Genomic DNA, 14,942 nt, shown 5'->3' on the forward strand with positions numbered 1-14,942 from the left:
CAGCCACTCAGCGCCTCAGTCACAGTGACGATTTACCAGTGCCAGGGCCAAAAACATTCCACGCCTGCCACACACTCGCTCAGGAAGTCCAGACGTGAGGGCGAGCCTCACACCCCACACCCAGACAGCCCCGATCCACTCAGAAAAAACCCTCAACAGCATAAGGGGTGAAGAGGAGGTCAGAGAACAGCCAAGGCACCAGACGACTCCACCCCTTTACTTTGCCTTGTGGCTACGACTCCACACAGCCCATGCTCTTCAGGCTGCAGCTGCCCAGGAGAGAAGCATCTGCCACATGACAGTTTTTAGGCATGTGGCCCGGCTGTTTGCCATTTGAAGATTACCACAAATGATTCTATTTGTAATTTCTAACCCTCTCACTGCCTCCCCCCACAAAAAAACTGTACATGAGTTTACAAACATATTAACATATAAATAATGAGAAGCATCCTGGCGGGAGCCTCCCCAGCTGTCTCTGCTTGAGGTTAACACTTGGAGGGGAGCGCTGTGCCCGCACAAAGTGCCCACGACAAGGGGCTCCACGGCGGCTGTCCTGGGTGTGCATCACTGGCTCCTTCAGCACTTCCAGGTTCAACCACCAGTCTGTGTCTGCTGTGCCCGAGGAAGGTCTGGAAGCCACGTGCACGGGGGCTGCACTGCCGCCCTGCTGCCCGTCACCGCTCCGGCTCTAGCTCGTGCTGGAAGGGGCGCTTCTTCTCCCGACAGTGCTTCTTGTGGGCAGGCCAGTCCTTCTGCTGGCACTGGGAGCCACAGTACCTGGCCACCTGGCAGCGCCCACAGATGTTGAACTCCCGGAGCTGCAAGAACACACAGAACAGCCGTGGCTTCAGGTCACGCCAGGGAATCCACTGTGGGGCAGGAACTACCTCTAAGAATCAGGAAGGACACAGCAACCCCACGCACGGAGGCTGGAGGGTCGGGGCCTGGTTAGGCAACCACAAAGGAACAGCCACCAGAGGAGAAGCTGTGAGAAAAGGGAGCTCTCAGAGAGGCACTGCAGAGTCTGCAGTGACGAGACCCTCGCCACGACCAAGGCTGGGGCATCAGGGTATGGAGCGGCCCAGAGCCAGTGCTCGCAGAGGGTGTGTACCTGCTTCTCGATCATCGTGCAGGGAGGGTAATGGCACTCGTAGTAGGTGCAGGAATTCTCCTCCTCCTCCACCACGTCCCCATTGGCGTTATAGTACCGGGTCACATTCAAGACGGGGAACTGCTCTTCTATGGGGTCCGTGGGAAGCTGCTGAATCGCAAGCCAATATAAGCTCTGCTCCCTTAGAGAGAGAAGAGGATGCTCAGTACACTCCAGCCAGACAGGATCACAGCAGGACTCCAAGAGGGACAGGCCGTTTCTTCTTGCTCACGATACCCTTTGCCCCCATCTCTGTTACAGCAACTTGACTTTTCTTTGGCCTACCCACACTGCATGGGCTCATCTCCATGTGAGCTCAAGTACTGAGCGTGTCCTATCTTCTCACTAAGATAAGGGCAGAGCTGTGTCTGCCTCCTCCATCAATCTCCCCAACACCTGGGACTAACAGGCACACAGAGGCACAGAGTGTGCAGTGTTTCCTGGGAGCTGACAGAGCCCAGGGCACCTGAGCAGGCCAGGCAGCCCTTCTTCCTGCTCATGGCCCCAGAGCCATCTGCTTCTGCCCCTGACTGGTCACCTCCCCTTCGTTACTGTGAGCTGCTCTACATCCTTCTAAACACTTATCTTGCTTGAGTGGACCAGATGCTTGCAACTGAAGAATTGTACCTGATGCTAGAACTGAGGTGCCTGTAACAGGCCCCACAATGGGCACAGGCTGGGTGGGGCAAGTGCAGGGCAGCGAGCAGCCACCTCTGGAGCTGGGATTCAAAGGAGATACCACTGCGAGAGCAAAGGGACAGGTGAACCATCCCCTTCAACTCACCCACCCTCTAGAGGGGCCAAGCCTAGAGGAATTTGGTTAAAAAAGGGAAACGGTCACCCTCATTTAGCACCATATACAAAAAGTAACTCAAAATGGACAAGGACTTAAACAATAAAACTCTCAGAAGAAAACACGGGGCATCAGCTTCACGACACTGGATTTGGCAATGACTTCTTCTTTTTTTTCTTTTAAAGATTTTACTTTTTCCTTTTTCTCCCAAAGCCCCCCTGGTACATAGTTGTGTATTTTCAGTTGTGGGTCCTTCTAGTGTGGCATGTGGGATGCTGCCTCAGCACAGCCTGATGAGCAGGGCCACGTCCGCGCCCAGGATCCAAACCAGCAAAATCCTGGGCCATGAAAGTGGAGCAGGCGAACTTAACCACTTGGCTACAGGGCCAGGCCCTGGCAATGACTTCTTGATATGAAGCCAGAGGCAGAGACAACAAAGGAAAAATCAGACAAATTGGGCTTCATGGAAATTTAAAGTTTGTGTGCATCAAGAGACACTAGCCATAAGAAATATCTGACTCAATTAGGAAATGCAACATAAGGATAATAGGTATCCGAGAAAGAGAAGAGGAGAAAGGAGCAAAAACCTTGTTCAAACAAATAATAGCCGAGAACTTCCCAAATCTGGGGAAGGAGATGGAAATCCGTGTGGCCAATAGATCTCCTAATTACATCAATGTAAAAAGACCAACTTCAAGGCATATAATAGTAAAGCTGGCAAAAGTCAGTGACAAAGAAAAAACATTACGGGCAGCAAGGCAAAAGAAAATAACCTAGAAAGTAACCCCTATCAGGGTTTCAGCGGGTTTCTGAGCAGAAACCTTACAGGGTAGGAGAGAATGGAATGACATATTCAAATCTATGAAGAACAAAAACTTTCAGCCAAGAATACTCTATCCAGAGAAAATATCCTTCAGATATGACGGAGAAATAAAAACTTTCCCAGATAAACAAAAGCTAAGGGAGTTCATAGCCACAAAACCCCCCCCTGCAAGAAGTACTGAGGAAGGCCCTCATAACTGGGGGGGAAAAGACAAAGGAAAGGGGTTACAAAACCCTGAGCAAAGAGATAAGTAGAAAGACAAAGTCAGAAAATTGCAGCTTTCCATCAGAACAGGTTAGCAAATGCTTACGTATAACGTTAAAAATAAAGGGAAGGAAAACACTAAGAATAAATATAATCTTGTCATTTTAACCACAAACTCACAACACAAGAAAAAAGATGTGACAATAACAACTTAGAAGGGGAAGCAGAAAGGGATGGAACCAGCTTGGTCTAAGGAAATAAAAGGTCATCAGAAAATGTACTCTCTCATCTATGAGATGTTTTATACAAACCACATAGTAACCACTAAACAAATAATTAGAACAGAGATACAAATTACAAATAAAGAGAAAACTAAGAAAGCTACCTAACTGAATTGGTAGCTGGAAATACATGGGACGAGAAACAAAGGAAATGCAGAACTGTAAAACAAGTGATAAAATGGCAGCATCAGGCCCCCACATTTCAATCATCACTCTAAATGTAAATGGATTGAATTCTCCAAAAAACAGACACAGAGTGGAGGGACGGATTAAAGAACAAGACCCAACAACATGCTCCCTCCAGGAAACGCATCTCAGCTCTAGAGACAAACACAGACTCAGAGTGAATGGATAGAAGATGATACTCCAAGCTAATGGCAAACAAAACAAAGCAGGTGTCACCATACTTATATCAGACAAAGTAGACGTCAAGACAAGACAGGTAAAGAGAGACAAAGAGGGGCAGTGTACAATGATCAAAGGGACATTCTATCAAGAAGACATAACACTTATAAATATATATGCACCCAACACAGGAGCACCAAAGTACATGAAGCTACTATTAACGAAACTACAAGGAGATGTCAACAACAATCCGATAATAGGAGGGGACCTCAACACCCCACTAACACCAATGGTAGATCATCCAGACAGAAAGTCAACAAGGTAATTGTAGAATTAAATGAAAAACTAGACCAGATGGACTTAATAGATATATATAGAACACTCCATCCAAAACAGCAGGTCACACATTCTTCTCAAGTGCGCATGGAACATTCTCAAGGATAGACCATATGTTGGTAACAAGGTAAGCCTCAATAAATTTAAGAGGACTGAAATAATATCAAGCATCTTTTCCAACCATAAAACTATGAAACTAGAAATCAATTCCAAGAAAAAAAGCTGAGAAAGGGGCAAAGATGTGGAGATTAAACAACATGCTACTGAATGACCAATGGATCATTGAAGAAATCAAAGGAGAAATCAAATATTATCTGGAGACAAAAGAAAATGAAAACACACCATACTAACTCATTTGGGATGCAGCAAAAGTGGTCCTAAGAGGGAAATTCACTGCAAAACAGGCTCACCTCAACAAACAAACAAGAAAAATCCCAAATAAGCAATCTCAAACTACACCTAACAGAATTAGAAAAAGAAGAACAAAGCCCAAAGTCAGTAGAAGGAGGGAAATAATAAAAATTAGAGCAGAAATAAAATGAAATTGAAACAAAAAAGACAACAGAAAGGATCAAAGAAACAAAGACCTAGTTCTTCAAGAAAATAAAATTGACATACCCTTAGCCAGGCTCACTAAGAAAAAAAAAGAGAAAAGACTCAAATAAATAAAATTAGAAATGAAAAAGGAGCAATTACAATGGCTACCACTGAAATACAAAGGATTATAAGAGAATACTATGAAAAACTATATGCCAACAAATTGGACAACCTAAAAGAAATGGATAAATTCTTAGACTCATACAACCTCCCCAAACTGAATCAAGAAGAAATAGAGAATCTGAATAGACCAATCACAAGTAAAGAGTTTGAAACAGTAATCAAAACCCTCCCCAAAAATAAAAGTTCAGGACCAGACGGCTTCTCTGAAGAATTCTACCAAACATTCAAAGATTTAACATCTATCCTTCTCAAACTACTCCAGAAAACTGAGGAAGATGGAGCACTTCCTAACACGTTTTACAAGGCCAGCAACACCCCAATACCAAAGCCAGACAAGGACAACACAAAGAAGGAAAATTACAGGCCAATACTGCTGATGAACATAGATGCAAAAATCCTCAATAAAATATTGGCAACCAGAATACAGCAATACATTAAAAAGATCATACACCATGATCAAGTGGGATTTATATCAGGGACACGGGGATGGTTCAACATCCACAAATCCATCAATGAGATATACCACACCAATAAAATGAGGAACAAAAACCACATGATCATCTCAATAGACGGAAAGAGAGCATTCGACAAGATCCGACATCCATTTATAATAAAAGCTCTCAATAAAATGGGGATAGAAGGAAAGTACCTCAACATAATAAAGGCTGTATATGACAAATCCACAGCCAATGTCATACTCAGTGGGGAAAAACTGAACACCATCCCTCTGAGAACAGGAACAAGACAAGGATGCCCACTATAGCCACTCTTATTCAACAGAGTACTGGAGGTATTGGCCAGAGCAATTAGGCAAGAAAAAGAAATAAAAGGAATCCAAAATAGGCAATGAAGAAGTGAAACTCTCACTGTTTGCAGATGACATGATTTTTTTTTTTTGAGGAAGATTAGCCCTGAGCTAACTACTGCCAATCCTCCTCTTTTTGCTGAGGAAGACTGGCCCTGAGCTAACATCCAGGCCCATCTTCCTCTACTTTATACATGGGACACCTACCACAGCATGGCTTTTGCCAAGCCGTGCCATGTCCGCACCCAGGATCTGAATCAGCAAACCCTGGGCCACCAAGAAGTGGAATGTGTGCACTTAACCGCTGCACCGCTGGGCCAACCCCCAATATGATTTTATATACAGAAAAATCCTAAAATATCGATCGGAAAGCTACTGGAAATAATCAACAATTACAGAAAAGTTGCAGGGTACAAAATCAACTTACAAAGATCAGTTGCATTTCTATGCTCTAATAACAAACTGATAGAAAGAGAATTCAAGAACACAATCGCAACGAAAAGAATAAAATACCTTGGAATAAATTTAACCAAGAAAAGTGAAAGACCTATAAAATGAAAACTCTAAGACTTTCCTGAAAGAAACTGATGACGAGATATAGAGATGGAAAGACATTCCATGCACATGGACTGGAAGAATAAACATAGTTAAAATGTCCATACTACCTAAAGCAATCTACAGATTCAATGCAATCCCAATTAGAATCCCAGTGATATTCTTCATGGAAATAGAACAAAGGATCCTAGAATTCCTATGGGGCAACAAAAGATCCAGAATTGCTAAAGCACTCCTGAGAAAAAAGAATGAAGCTGGAGGCATCATAATCCCTGACTTCAAAATATACGACAAAGCTATAGTAATCAAAACAGCATGGTACTGGTACAAAAACAGACACATAGATCAATGGAACAGAACTGAAAGCCCAGAAATAAAACCACACATCTATGGACAGCTAATCTTTGACAAAGGAGCTGAGAACATACAACAGAGAAAGGAAAAGTCTCTTCAACAAATGGTGTTGTGAAAACTGGACAGCCACATGCAAAAGAATCAAAGTAGACCATTCTCTTACGCCATTCACAAAAATAAACTCAAAATGGACCAAAGACTTAAAGTTAAGACCTGAAACCAAAAAGACTTCTATGAGAAAATATAGGCAGTACACTCTTTGACATGGGTTTTTTTTTCTTTTTAAAATATTTTATTTTTCCTTTTTCTCCCCAAAGCCCTCTGGTACATAGTTGTTTAGTTTTAGTTGTGGGTCCTTCCAGTTGTGGCATGTGGGATGGCGCCTCAGCATGGCCTGATGAGCCAGCGAAACCCTGGGCTGCTGAAGTGGAGCACATGAACTTAACCACTCGGCCACAGGGTCAGCCCCTGACATCGGTCTTAAAAGGATCTTTTTGGACACCATGTCTTCTTGGACAAAGGAAACAACAGAAAGGATAAAAAGGAGGACTTCATCAGACTAAAGAGCATCTACAAGGCAACGGAAAACAGGATTGAAACGAAAAGACAACCCACCAACTGGGAAAAAATATTTGCAAACCGAATATCCAACAAAGGGTTAATCTCCATAATACATAAAGAACTCACACAACTCAACAACAAAACATCAAACAACCTGATCAAAAAATGGGCAGGGGATATGAACAGACATTTCTCCAAAAAAGATATATGGATGGCCATTAGGCACATGAAAAGATGCTCATCATCACTGATCATCAGGGAAATGCAAATCAAAACTACACTAAGATATCACCTGACATACATTAGAATGGCTATAATTACCAAGACCAAAAATAACAAATGTTGGAGAGGTGGTGGAGAAAAAGGGACCCCCATACACTGCTGGTGGGGTGCAGCCACTGTGGAAAACACCATGGAGATTTCTCAAAAAATTAAAAATAGAAATAACACAAGACCCAGCCATCCCACTACTGGGTATTTATCCAAAGAACTTGAAATCAATGATTCAGAGACTCATGCACCCCTATATTCATTGCAGCCTTATTCACGACAGCCAAGACGTGGAAGTGACCCAGGTGCTCAACCACTGAGGACTGGATAAAGAAGATGTGGTATGTACATACAATGGAATACTACTCAGCCATAAAAAAGACAAAAAACTGTCTCATTTGCAACAACATGGATGGACCTTGATGGTGTTATGTTAAGCGGAATAAGCCAGATAAAGACAAACTCTGCATCATTCCACTCATATGTGGAAGATAAACACATGGACTAAGAGATTAGTGGTTACCAGGGGGGAAGCGGGGTGGGGGGCGGGCACAAAGGGTGAAGGGGCACACCTATAAGATGACTGACATAATATCGTACAACTGAAATTTCATAATGTTGTAAAGTATCATAACCTCAATAAAAAATTTTTAAAAAGACACTATCCAGAGTAAAAAGGCAACAAGCAGAATGGGAGAAAATATTTGCAAATCGTGTATCTGATAAGAGATATCCAGGATATACAGACAGCTCCTACAACTCAACAAGAAAAAAAAAAATAAGCTGGGGCTGGCCCTGTAGCCGAGTGGTTAAGTCTGCATGCTCCGCTTCGGCAGCCCAGGATTGGCCCAGGGTTTCGCCGGTTCGGATCTTGGGCACAGACATGGCACCGCTCATTGGGCCATGCTGCAGCGGCATCCCACATACCACAACTGGAAGGACCCACAACTAAAAATATACAACTATGTACCAGGGGGCTTTGCGGAGAAAAAGGAAAAGTAAAATCTTAAAAAAAAACACAAATAACCCAATTAGGAAACAGGCAAAGGACCTGAATAGACATTTCTCCAAAGAAATACATAAATAGCCAAGAAGCACATGAAAAGATGCTCAACATCACTGATCATCAGGGAAATGCAAATCAAAGCTACAATGAGGTCCCACCTCACACTATTGGGATGGCTACCCCAAACAAACAAATAGAAAAGCAGTGCTAGCGCAGAGGTGAGAGACTGGGACCCCGTGCACTATTGGTAGGAATGCAAAGTGGTGCAGCTGCTGTGGAAAACAGGATGGCAGCTCCTCAAAACACTAAAAATAGCACTTATATATGATCCAGCAATCCGACTTCCAAGCACCTATCAAAGAGTTGAAACCAGGGTCTCAAAGACCCTGTTCATAGGACATCCACGTTCATAGCAGCATTATTCACAACAGCCAAAACGTGGAAGCAACCCAAGTGTCCATCAACGGGTGAATGGATTAACAAAATGTGGTTTATCCACACAGTGGAATATTATGCAGCCTTAGAAAGGATGGCAATCCTGACATGTGCTACGACAGGGAAAGACCTTGAGGACATCGTGCTCACTGAAAAGAGCCAACACAAAAGGACAAATCCTGTAGGACTCCACTCATGCAAGGTTAGAGGAGTCAAATCCATACAGACAGGAAGTGGGGTGGTGCCGGGGGCTGGGGAAGGGGAGGGGGTGAGTGTTCAATGGGGACAGAGCTTCAGTCTGGGAAGATGAGAAAGTCCTGGAGATGATGATGGGGATGCCTGTATAGTGACGTGAATGTACTAAATGCCACAGAACTGTGCACTTAGAAACAGTCAAGATCATAAATGTTATGTGTATTCTACCACAATAAAATTTTTTTAGGGGTCAGCCCGGTGGCACAGTGGTTAAGTTCACATGTTCCACTTCGGCAGCCCAGGGTTAGCAGTTCAGATCCCAGATGCAGACCTACAGACTGCTTGTTGAGCCATGCTGTTGTGGTGTCCCACGTATAAAGTAGAGGAGGATGGGCACGGATGTTAGCTTAGGGCTAATCTTCCTCAAAAAAATAAAATAAATAGATAATTTTTCTTAAAGACAAAAAGGGGAGTCGGGATGTAGGAGGATCTGGCCACTTTCTGAGCCCTTCAATGAAGTCCTATAAGAAGCAAGGTCCTGCCCCAGCCAGCCTTCAAAGGCAGAAAGGCAGGAAAAGGAACCTTTGCAAAGAGGTCCTACCACCTGTTACTGAGCTGCCCTAGAGGCCCCACACCAAAGTGATGCCAGGAAAGCAGAGTGGAAGATGCAGGCCTAGGAGAAGCTGGGGGGCTTCTCACAGACAGGGTGGTCCCCACTACAAGAACCAGCCTTGGGGGTTGGCCCATTGGCATAGTGGTTAAGAGTGTGCGCTCCAGACTGGTGGCCCAGGGTTTGCGAGTTTGGATCCCAGGTGTGGACCTACACACCAGTCATTAGGCCATGCTGTGGGAGGATCCCATGTACAAAAAATAGAGAAAGACTGGCACAGATGTTACCTCAGGGACAATCTTCCTCAAGCAAAAACAGGTGTTAGCTCAGGGCCACTCTTCCTCACCAAAAAAATTAAATTAAATTAAATTTCAGTTAAAAAATAAAAGAACCAGCTGTGTGGAGGCCACCCGCTGAAAAATGGAAGCACATGTAATGCCCATCCCAGCCTCCTGCCAGGATTTTGTCCCTGGGCTAGGGCAGGGGAAGAGAGACAGCAGGATTGGGGAGAGGCTGAGTAGGGTGTGACTCTGGGAATGAGGACCAGCTGGGGGCTTGGGCATTTACAGAATGATGGTTGTTTTGTATCATTCGATTAACAAAAAAATGGAAAAAGGGGAAAAAAAAAAAGAACGCTTGTTTGGAAAAGAGTCAGTTATACCCCAGGGCTACCCTGTCCGGTATTCTCTGGTGGGCTGTAGTCTGGCTGCCTCATTCTCCTCCAAGCCACTCGTAGGAGGCCCAGGACCAGCCCCAAGGCCACATTCACGAGGCTCCCTCCCGTGGGTCGTTCACAGAGCCCACCAGTTGGGGCCCATAAGGCGGGAGGCTGGGCCAGAGGCAGGGGCAGGAAGGGACAGCACTGGACAGACAGCTAGTTTGGGTTGGGGAAGAGATTAGGAGGGGACACCCTTTTTAGTACCAAATATTCAGCCCTATTCCACCCAAACAGATGTTCGTAGTAGTGGATATCTTATCTCACGACTATGAAGAGTGTTCAAATGAGTAGACGTGACAATCAGCCACAGACTGGCCAGCCCATGAGTCACATGGAGACCTGCCTCAAACGAGAGATTTCACAGCCCAGATCCCGGAAGGAGGGGCTCCGTCGCTGGGTGAAGGTTGGGCAGTAGGACACCTGCGAGGAGTCGGAGAGGCAGGTCTTGGCGTCCACACTGAAGGACACCTGCGTGGAGTCAGAAGGGCAGGTCCCGGCATCTACACTGTTGGACCACCCAGGGTGAAGTGTGTGGATACTGGTTTGCCTCCTCAGCTGCCCTTACTCTTCTGTTGATGACACAATCTTCGTTCTGTTTGATGACAGAGCCCTCCCGTCCCCAACTCTGGGGTAAAAAGTGATTCGAAGTAAGCTAACCAGAGTTGACCCTAGGACTTCCTCGATGCCACAGAACACTCCACCTGTGGAAGGCGAGTCTGCTGCTCAGGTGGCTACTCCAGAGGAATAACTGGAGGTGCTGCCTTTGTGGCTTTCTATGTCTCAGCTGGGGGAAGCCCATAAGTGCCCTGGTTTTGCTTCAGCCAAACTGGCACCTGCAACCAAAAGTCCAGACTAACATAAGCCCCAGGAAGATAAGAATCCTACTCAACTGTTATAAAAAGGTCAGCTTCCCTCAAGAGCAGCATGAGAGAACTGTAGGGTCAAACTTTTAACATCACAGCAGAGACCCCAGCCCCTGGTCCCCTCACCCTGCCAAAGCCATGTAGGAAATTATGGGTGTGTGGAGCACAGGATACCCTCCAGAGCTGCAGCAGCGTCGGTCTGGGCATAGCCTTCTCATAGGCTGGGGACTGTCACCTCACCACCAAGCGTGGCTGGCTGAGTGATCCCACTGTTGCCACCTGCGCTGCGCGGGCCCCCCAGCCCTCTCCAAGGGCTCCTTGAAGCTCACAGTTGGGCTGCTCCTGGGGCCTCGGGAACTCCTCTCAAGCATCCTACCTGCCCAGGTGGGATGCCTGTGCCATCCCGGGCAGAAGCACTGTCTCCAGAACTGTGGAGAGGAGGTGGCTGAGCCCCGAACCACACTGTCCTGCTCCCTTTAGACCACTGCTTAGGCAAACTGTTCAACACAAGAGCACAAGGGGCACCCCTGAGACAGATGTCCAACGTCTCCCAGGAGCATGGAGCAGAAGTCCTGCCCACACAACCGTTCTTGCTAAAGCTAAGCATCAGAAAACCAACCCCAAAAAATAAGCATCAAAATCTCATCCTGCCCCAAAGAAGAAGAGGAGAACCCCACACTTTGAAAGGAAATAACCAAGGTCCCCAAACCCACAGAAGCATCAGAGCACAAAGCAGAGACAATGACCCCTCTGGGCAACATCAGCTGGGGGTGCGCACCACTGCCAGCATCACCAGCCCTCAGAAGACCCACCTTTGTTTGCTGGAGGTCTCCTCGGCTTTGGGCCGCCAGCCCCACGGCACCAGCTGCAGGTTGTCCAGGCGATTGTCCACGGTCACAGCATTGAGATGCACCACCTGAAACCCGGGGGCAATGCCTCCCCGGTGCCGCTCCCTAGGAAACAGACAGCTCTCTAGGTCAGCCCCCTCTGGCCCCTAGACATCTCAGCCACATGACCTGAATGGGCTCCTCATCACATTGATGAAGACGTGTCAGGAGCAAGGGTGCCAAGAGGAATCCACGAATGTCAGTCTGTGCCCCAAACAGGGCAGAGCACGTTGACCACTCAGCCCCTGGATTCAAGAGTTGGGCTGCAGGGAGCCAAGGATGCAACCCCACACCATCTAACACAGCCTAGAGATTGCCCGACTGAGTGGCCCCAGGCATATCCAAACTCCACCATGCACACTGAGGACAAGCAGCCCCTTCCCCACATCCCACCAACAGGCTCAGCAAAAGCCCGGTCAAAGGACCAGACCCTGCTCTCCCCTGGAGGAGGCTGTGTCCAGAGTGAGCATGAGAGCAGAAAGCCCACCTGATGTGTGAAGACTGAGTGCCGTGAGATTCAAATCAGTCATTCCTCTGGGTCAGTGGAAATGATGCAAAAGTAACTGGGGGTCTTGGGGAGAACACCACTTGTCCCCACACACCCTGTGGGAACCAGGGCTCATGTAGGACCCAAGGCAGGAAACAAACAGCTCAAAAATACCCACCACAGCAGCTCATGAAGGAGCCTTCCAGACCCCCTTCCTCGGTTTTTGTCGAAGGCATATGCAAATATCTTAGCACCATTTCCATCCGCATCGACATCCATCCGGGCCTGAGAAGAGACAAGGAACAGTCTGTTAAAAAAGCTCTGATTGGGGCTGGCCCCGTGGCCGAGTGGTTAAGTTCGCGCGCTCCGCTGCAGGCGGCCCAGTGTTTCGTTGGTTCGAATCCTGGGCGCGGACATGGCACTGCTCGTCAGACCACGCTGAGGCAGCGTCCCACATACCACAACTAGAAGAACCCACAACGAAGAATATACAACTATGTACCGGGGGCTTTGGGGAGAAAAAGGAAAAAATAAAATCTTTAATAAAAAAAAAAAAAACAACAAAAAACCTCTGATTCTCGGCAACATTTCAAATCCCTCTCAGAAAAATCAAGCGAAACAAAGAAACCAGAGGGGAAAATGCCAGGCCGGTTCCTGGGAAGCTGGGGGTCTGAGGAGGCTCCCACACACGGCACTAAGAAGCCAACACATCCCAAAAAGTACTCGCCTGCATTCAAGTAAGACACACTCGCGAACCACTCTGCACACCACCATGGAAAGAGAAATAAGCTTTCTGCGCTTAAAGAAAGCCCACAATCCACTGAAAGAGAGAAATCCCTGACTGAATAACTACCGTAAGAGCAGGAAGAGCTGAAGTAAAGGCATGGTGGCCCCAGACTCCTGGAGGCTGGAAGGGAAGGAGCAGGTCATCAAGCAGACAAGAGGCAAGGGCAGGGAGGCTCACACAGACAGAGGGTGGCGAGGACACGGGGCCAACACCAGAGGAGAGGTGGGGTGGCACCAGAAGGGGAGCTGTCCCATTGAACAGTCAGCCACAAACATGACACAGTGCGGTCTGTTTTCTAGGAAGAGCCAGCAACCCAGCAGGGGCGGGGCAGGGCCAGCATTGCAGAGGCCTCGGGGCTCAACAGGCTTCATGGGCCAGCTCACAGGCATGGTCCTGCCCTCACAGCACAGGAAAGAAAACCCATCCCTTGCGACCCTCCCCAGGCAAAGGGACGGCCATCCTTACCTCAAAGGAGTAGCCCTCCACCAGCGGGATGTCTTGCTCATCTATCAGTGTGTACTTGGTCTGGAAATTAACGTTTCAAAAAGTTACAAATTGGGGTCAGTGCAAGGTATTAGTAACAGGCAGAAATGGCTCCTTCACACAGAGAGAGATCAGCAGGTGAGGGGCACGGGGCAGTCTACCCCAAGGAGCAGGGAGACGTGCCAAAGGTGGTCATTCCTCACTCCAGACCGAACCAGAGGAGCTGGTAGTGGGCGTCACTTCCCATCTGCAGGAGACTAACCATAAGAAATGGCACTGAACTGGCCAACCTCTACGCTGTGCATTTTAATGTGGCAATAAACCCAGTCCAAGATGATGGCTTCACTGGAGTAGAGCGAGGGGACCAGTATTGAGGCAGAACATCCAAAAGACTTCCATTAATGTTTATTTATTAAGGTAGGTGATTGAGACACAGGTTCACACTAAATTGTCTTTTTTTTTGTTTTTTATCATTCCAGATAAAAGTTTTAAAGGCCGACATTAACGCAACCAGTCACTGAGTCAGAAAGGGTCTCAAAGCTGAAAGAAGCCCATTCTCCCTAGTTAGAAAGCCACATTCCTCTGCAGGAAAGGCAGAAAACGTCCCAAACCGACCAGTCTCACTCTTAGTCTCACTCGTGCTTGGAAAGCTTTTCTTCTAGGATCTGAATCGGTTTTACCTTCATCTGACTGCCTCTGCTCCTCTCTCCCACCAGAAGCTTCCGCCGCTGGTGATGGGAACAGTGTTCCCATCCAAGGTAAGGTCCGTGGCTGGTGCAGCAGCACGGCCGGCCGGCTCCTGGAAACAGCCAAGCCTGGATGCCCACAGGTGCCAGAAGCCCCAGCTTCGAACACACGGAGGGCGGGGCCAGGTGAGGGAGAGGAGCAGAGGGAGGCCCTACTCTGGCGAGGCCCACTGAGGCTCAGCCAGACGTGGCCACCGCTGGCAGGGTGAAACCTGCGCGAAGCTCCACCGCCGACCGGCAGGCACGGAGCGGCGCGCACACCGCGTCTTGGCAGGGAGCGAGCGCGCCGCCTCGGACGGACGCAGCGCTCCCCGCGGCCGCAGGTGCAGCCCGACAGCCCCCACCTCCCCCGGCCAAGGCACACGGCCCGAGCCCCAGGCTGCAGCCGGAGGAGGGCCGGCCCGCCGGCCGCACAACCGCCCGCCCCCGCGCCCGTGGCGCCCGGGCCCCCGGCCCCGGCCAGAGCCCGCGCCCCCGGCCCCGCGCCGCTCACCTTCCCAGCCACCCGGCCGAGCCGCACGATGCCCA

The 14,942-nt window shown here is 47.9% G+C and overlaps 1 protein-coding gene across 1 annotated transcript; it reads right to left on the reverse strand.

Moving 5' to 3' along the window:
• Positions 1-196: 196 nt before the first annotated feature.
• ZMYND19 (zinc finger MYND-type containing 19) lies at positions 197-14,936 on the reverse strand. The gene is made up of 6 exons (XM_046655498.1): positions 14,908-14,936; positions 13,651-13,710; positions 12,577-12,683; positions 11,837-11,977; positions 1,112-1,292; positions 197-818 (listed from the first exon to the last, which is right to left on the reverse strand). The coding sequence occupies exons 3-6, from the start codon at positions 12,675-12,677 to the stop codon at positions 675-677; spliced, it is 567 nt and encodes a 188-aa protein (XP_046511454.1). The 5' UTR covers positions 12,678-12,683; positions 13,651-13,710; positions 14,908-14,936; the 3' UTR covers positions 197-674.
• Positions 14,937-14,942: the final 6 nt, after the last annotated feature.

Source organism: Equus quagga, chromosome 1 (assembly GCF_021613505.1).
Source record: "Equus quagga isolate Etosha38 chromosome 1, UCLA_HA_Equagga_1.0, whole genome shotgun sequence".
NCBI classification, from domain to species: domain Eukaryota; kingdom Metazoa; phylum Chordata; class Mammalia; order Perissodactyla; family Equidae; genus Equus; species Equus quagga.

What these genes read in the sequence shown, in the direction of transcription:
- ZMYND19 (XM_046655498.1), bottom strand. Translation starts at nt 12,677, where the DNA reads ATGGATGTCGATGCGGATGGAAATGGTGCTAAGATATTTGCATATGCC. An exon ending in GAGACCTCCAGCAAACAAAG is followed by an intron (nt 1,293 to 11,836) that starts GTGGGTCTTCTG and finishes TCTCTCTCTAAG; the next exon opens with GGAGCAGAGCTTATATTGGC. An exon ending in GCACGATGATCGAGAAGCAG is followed by an intron (nt 819 to 1,111) that starts GTACACACCCTC and finishes GTGTTCTTGCAG; the next exon opens with CTCCGGGAGTTCAACATCTG.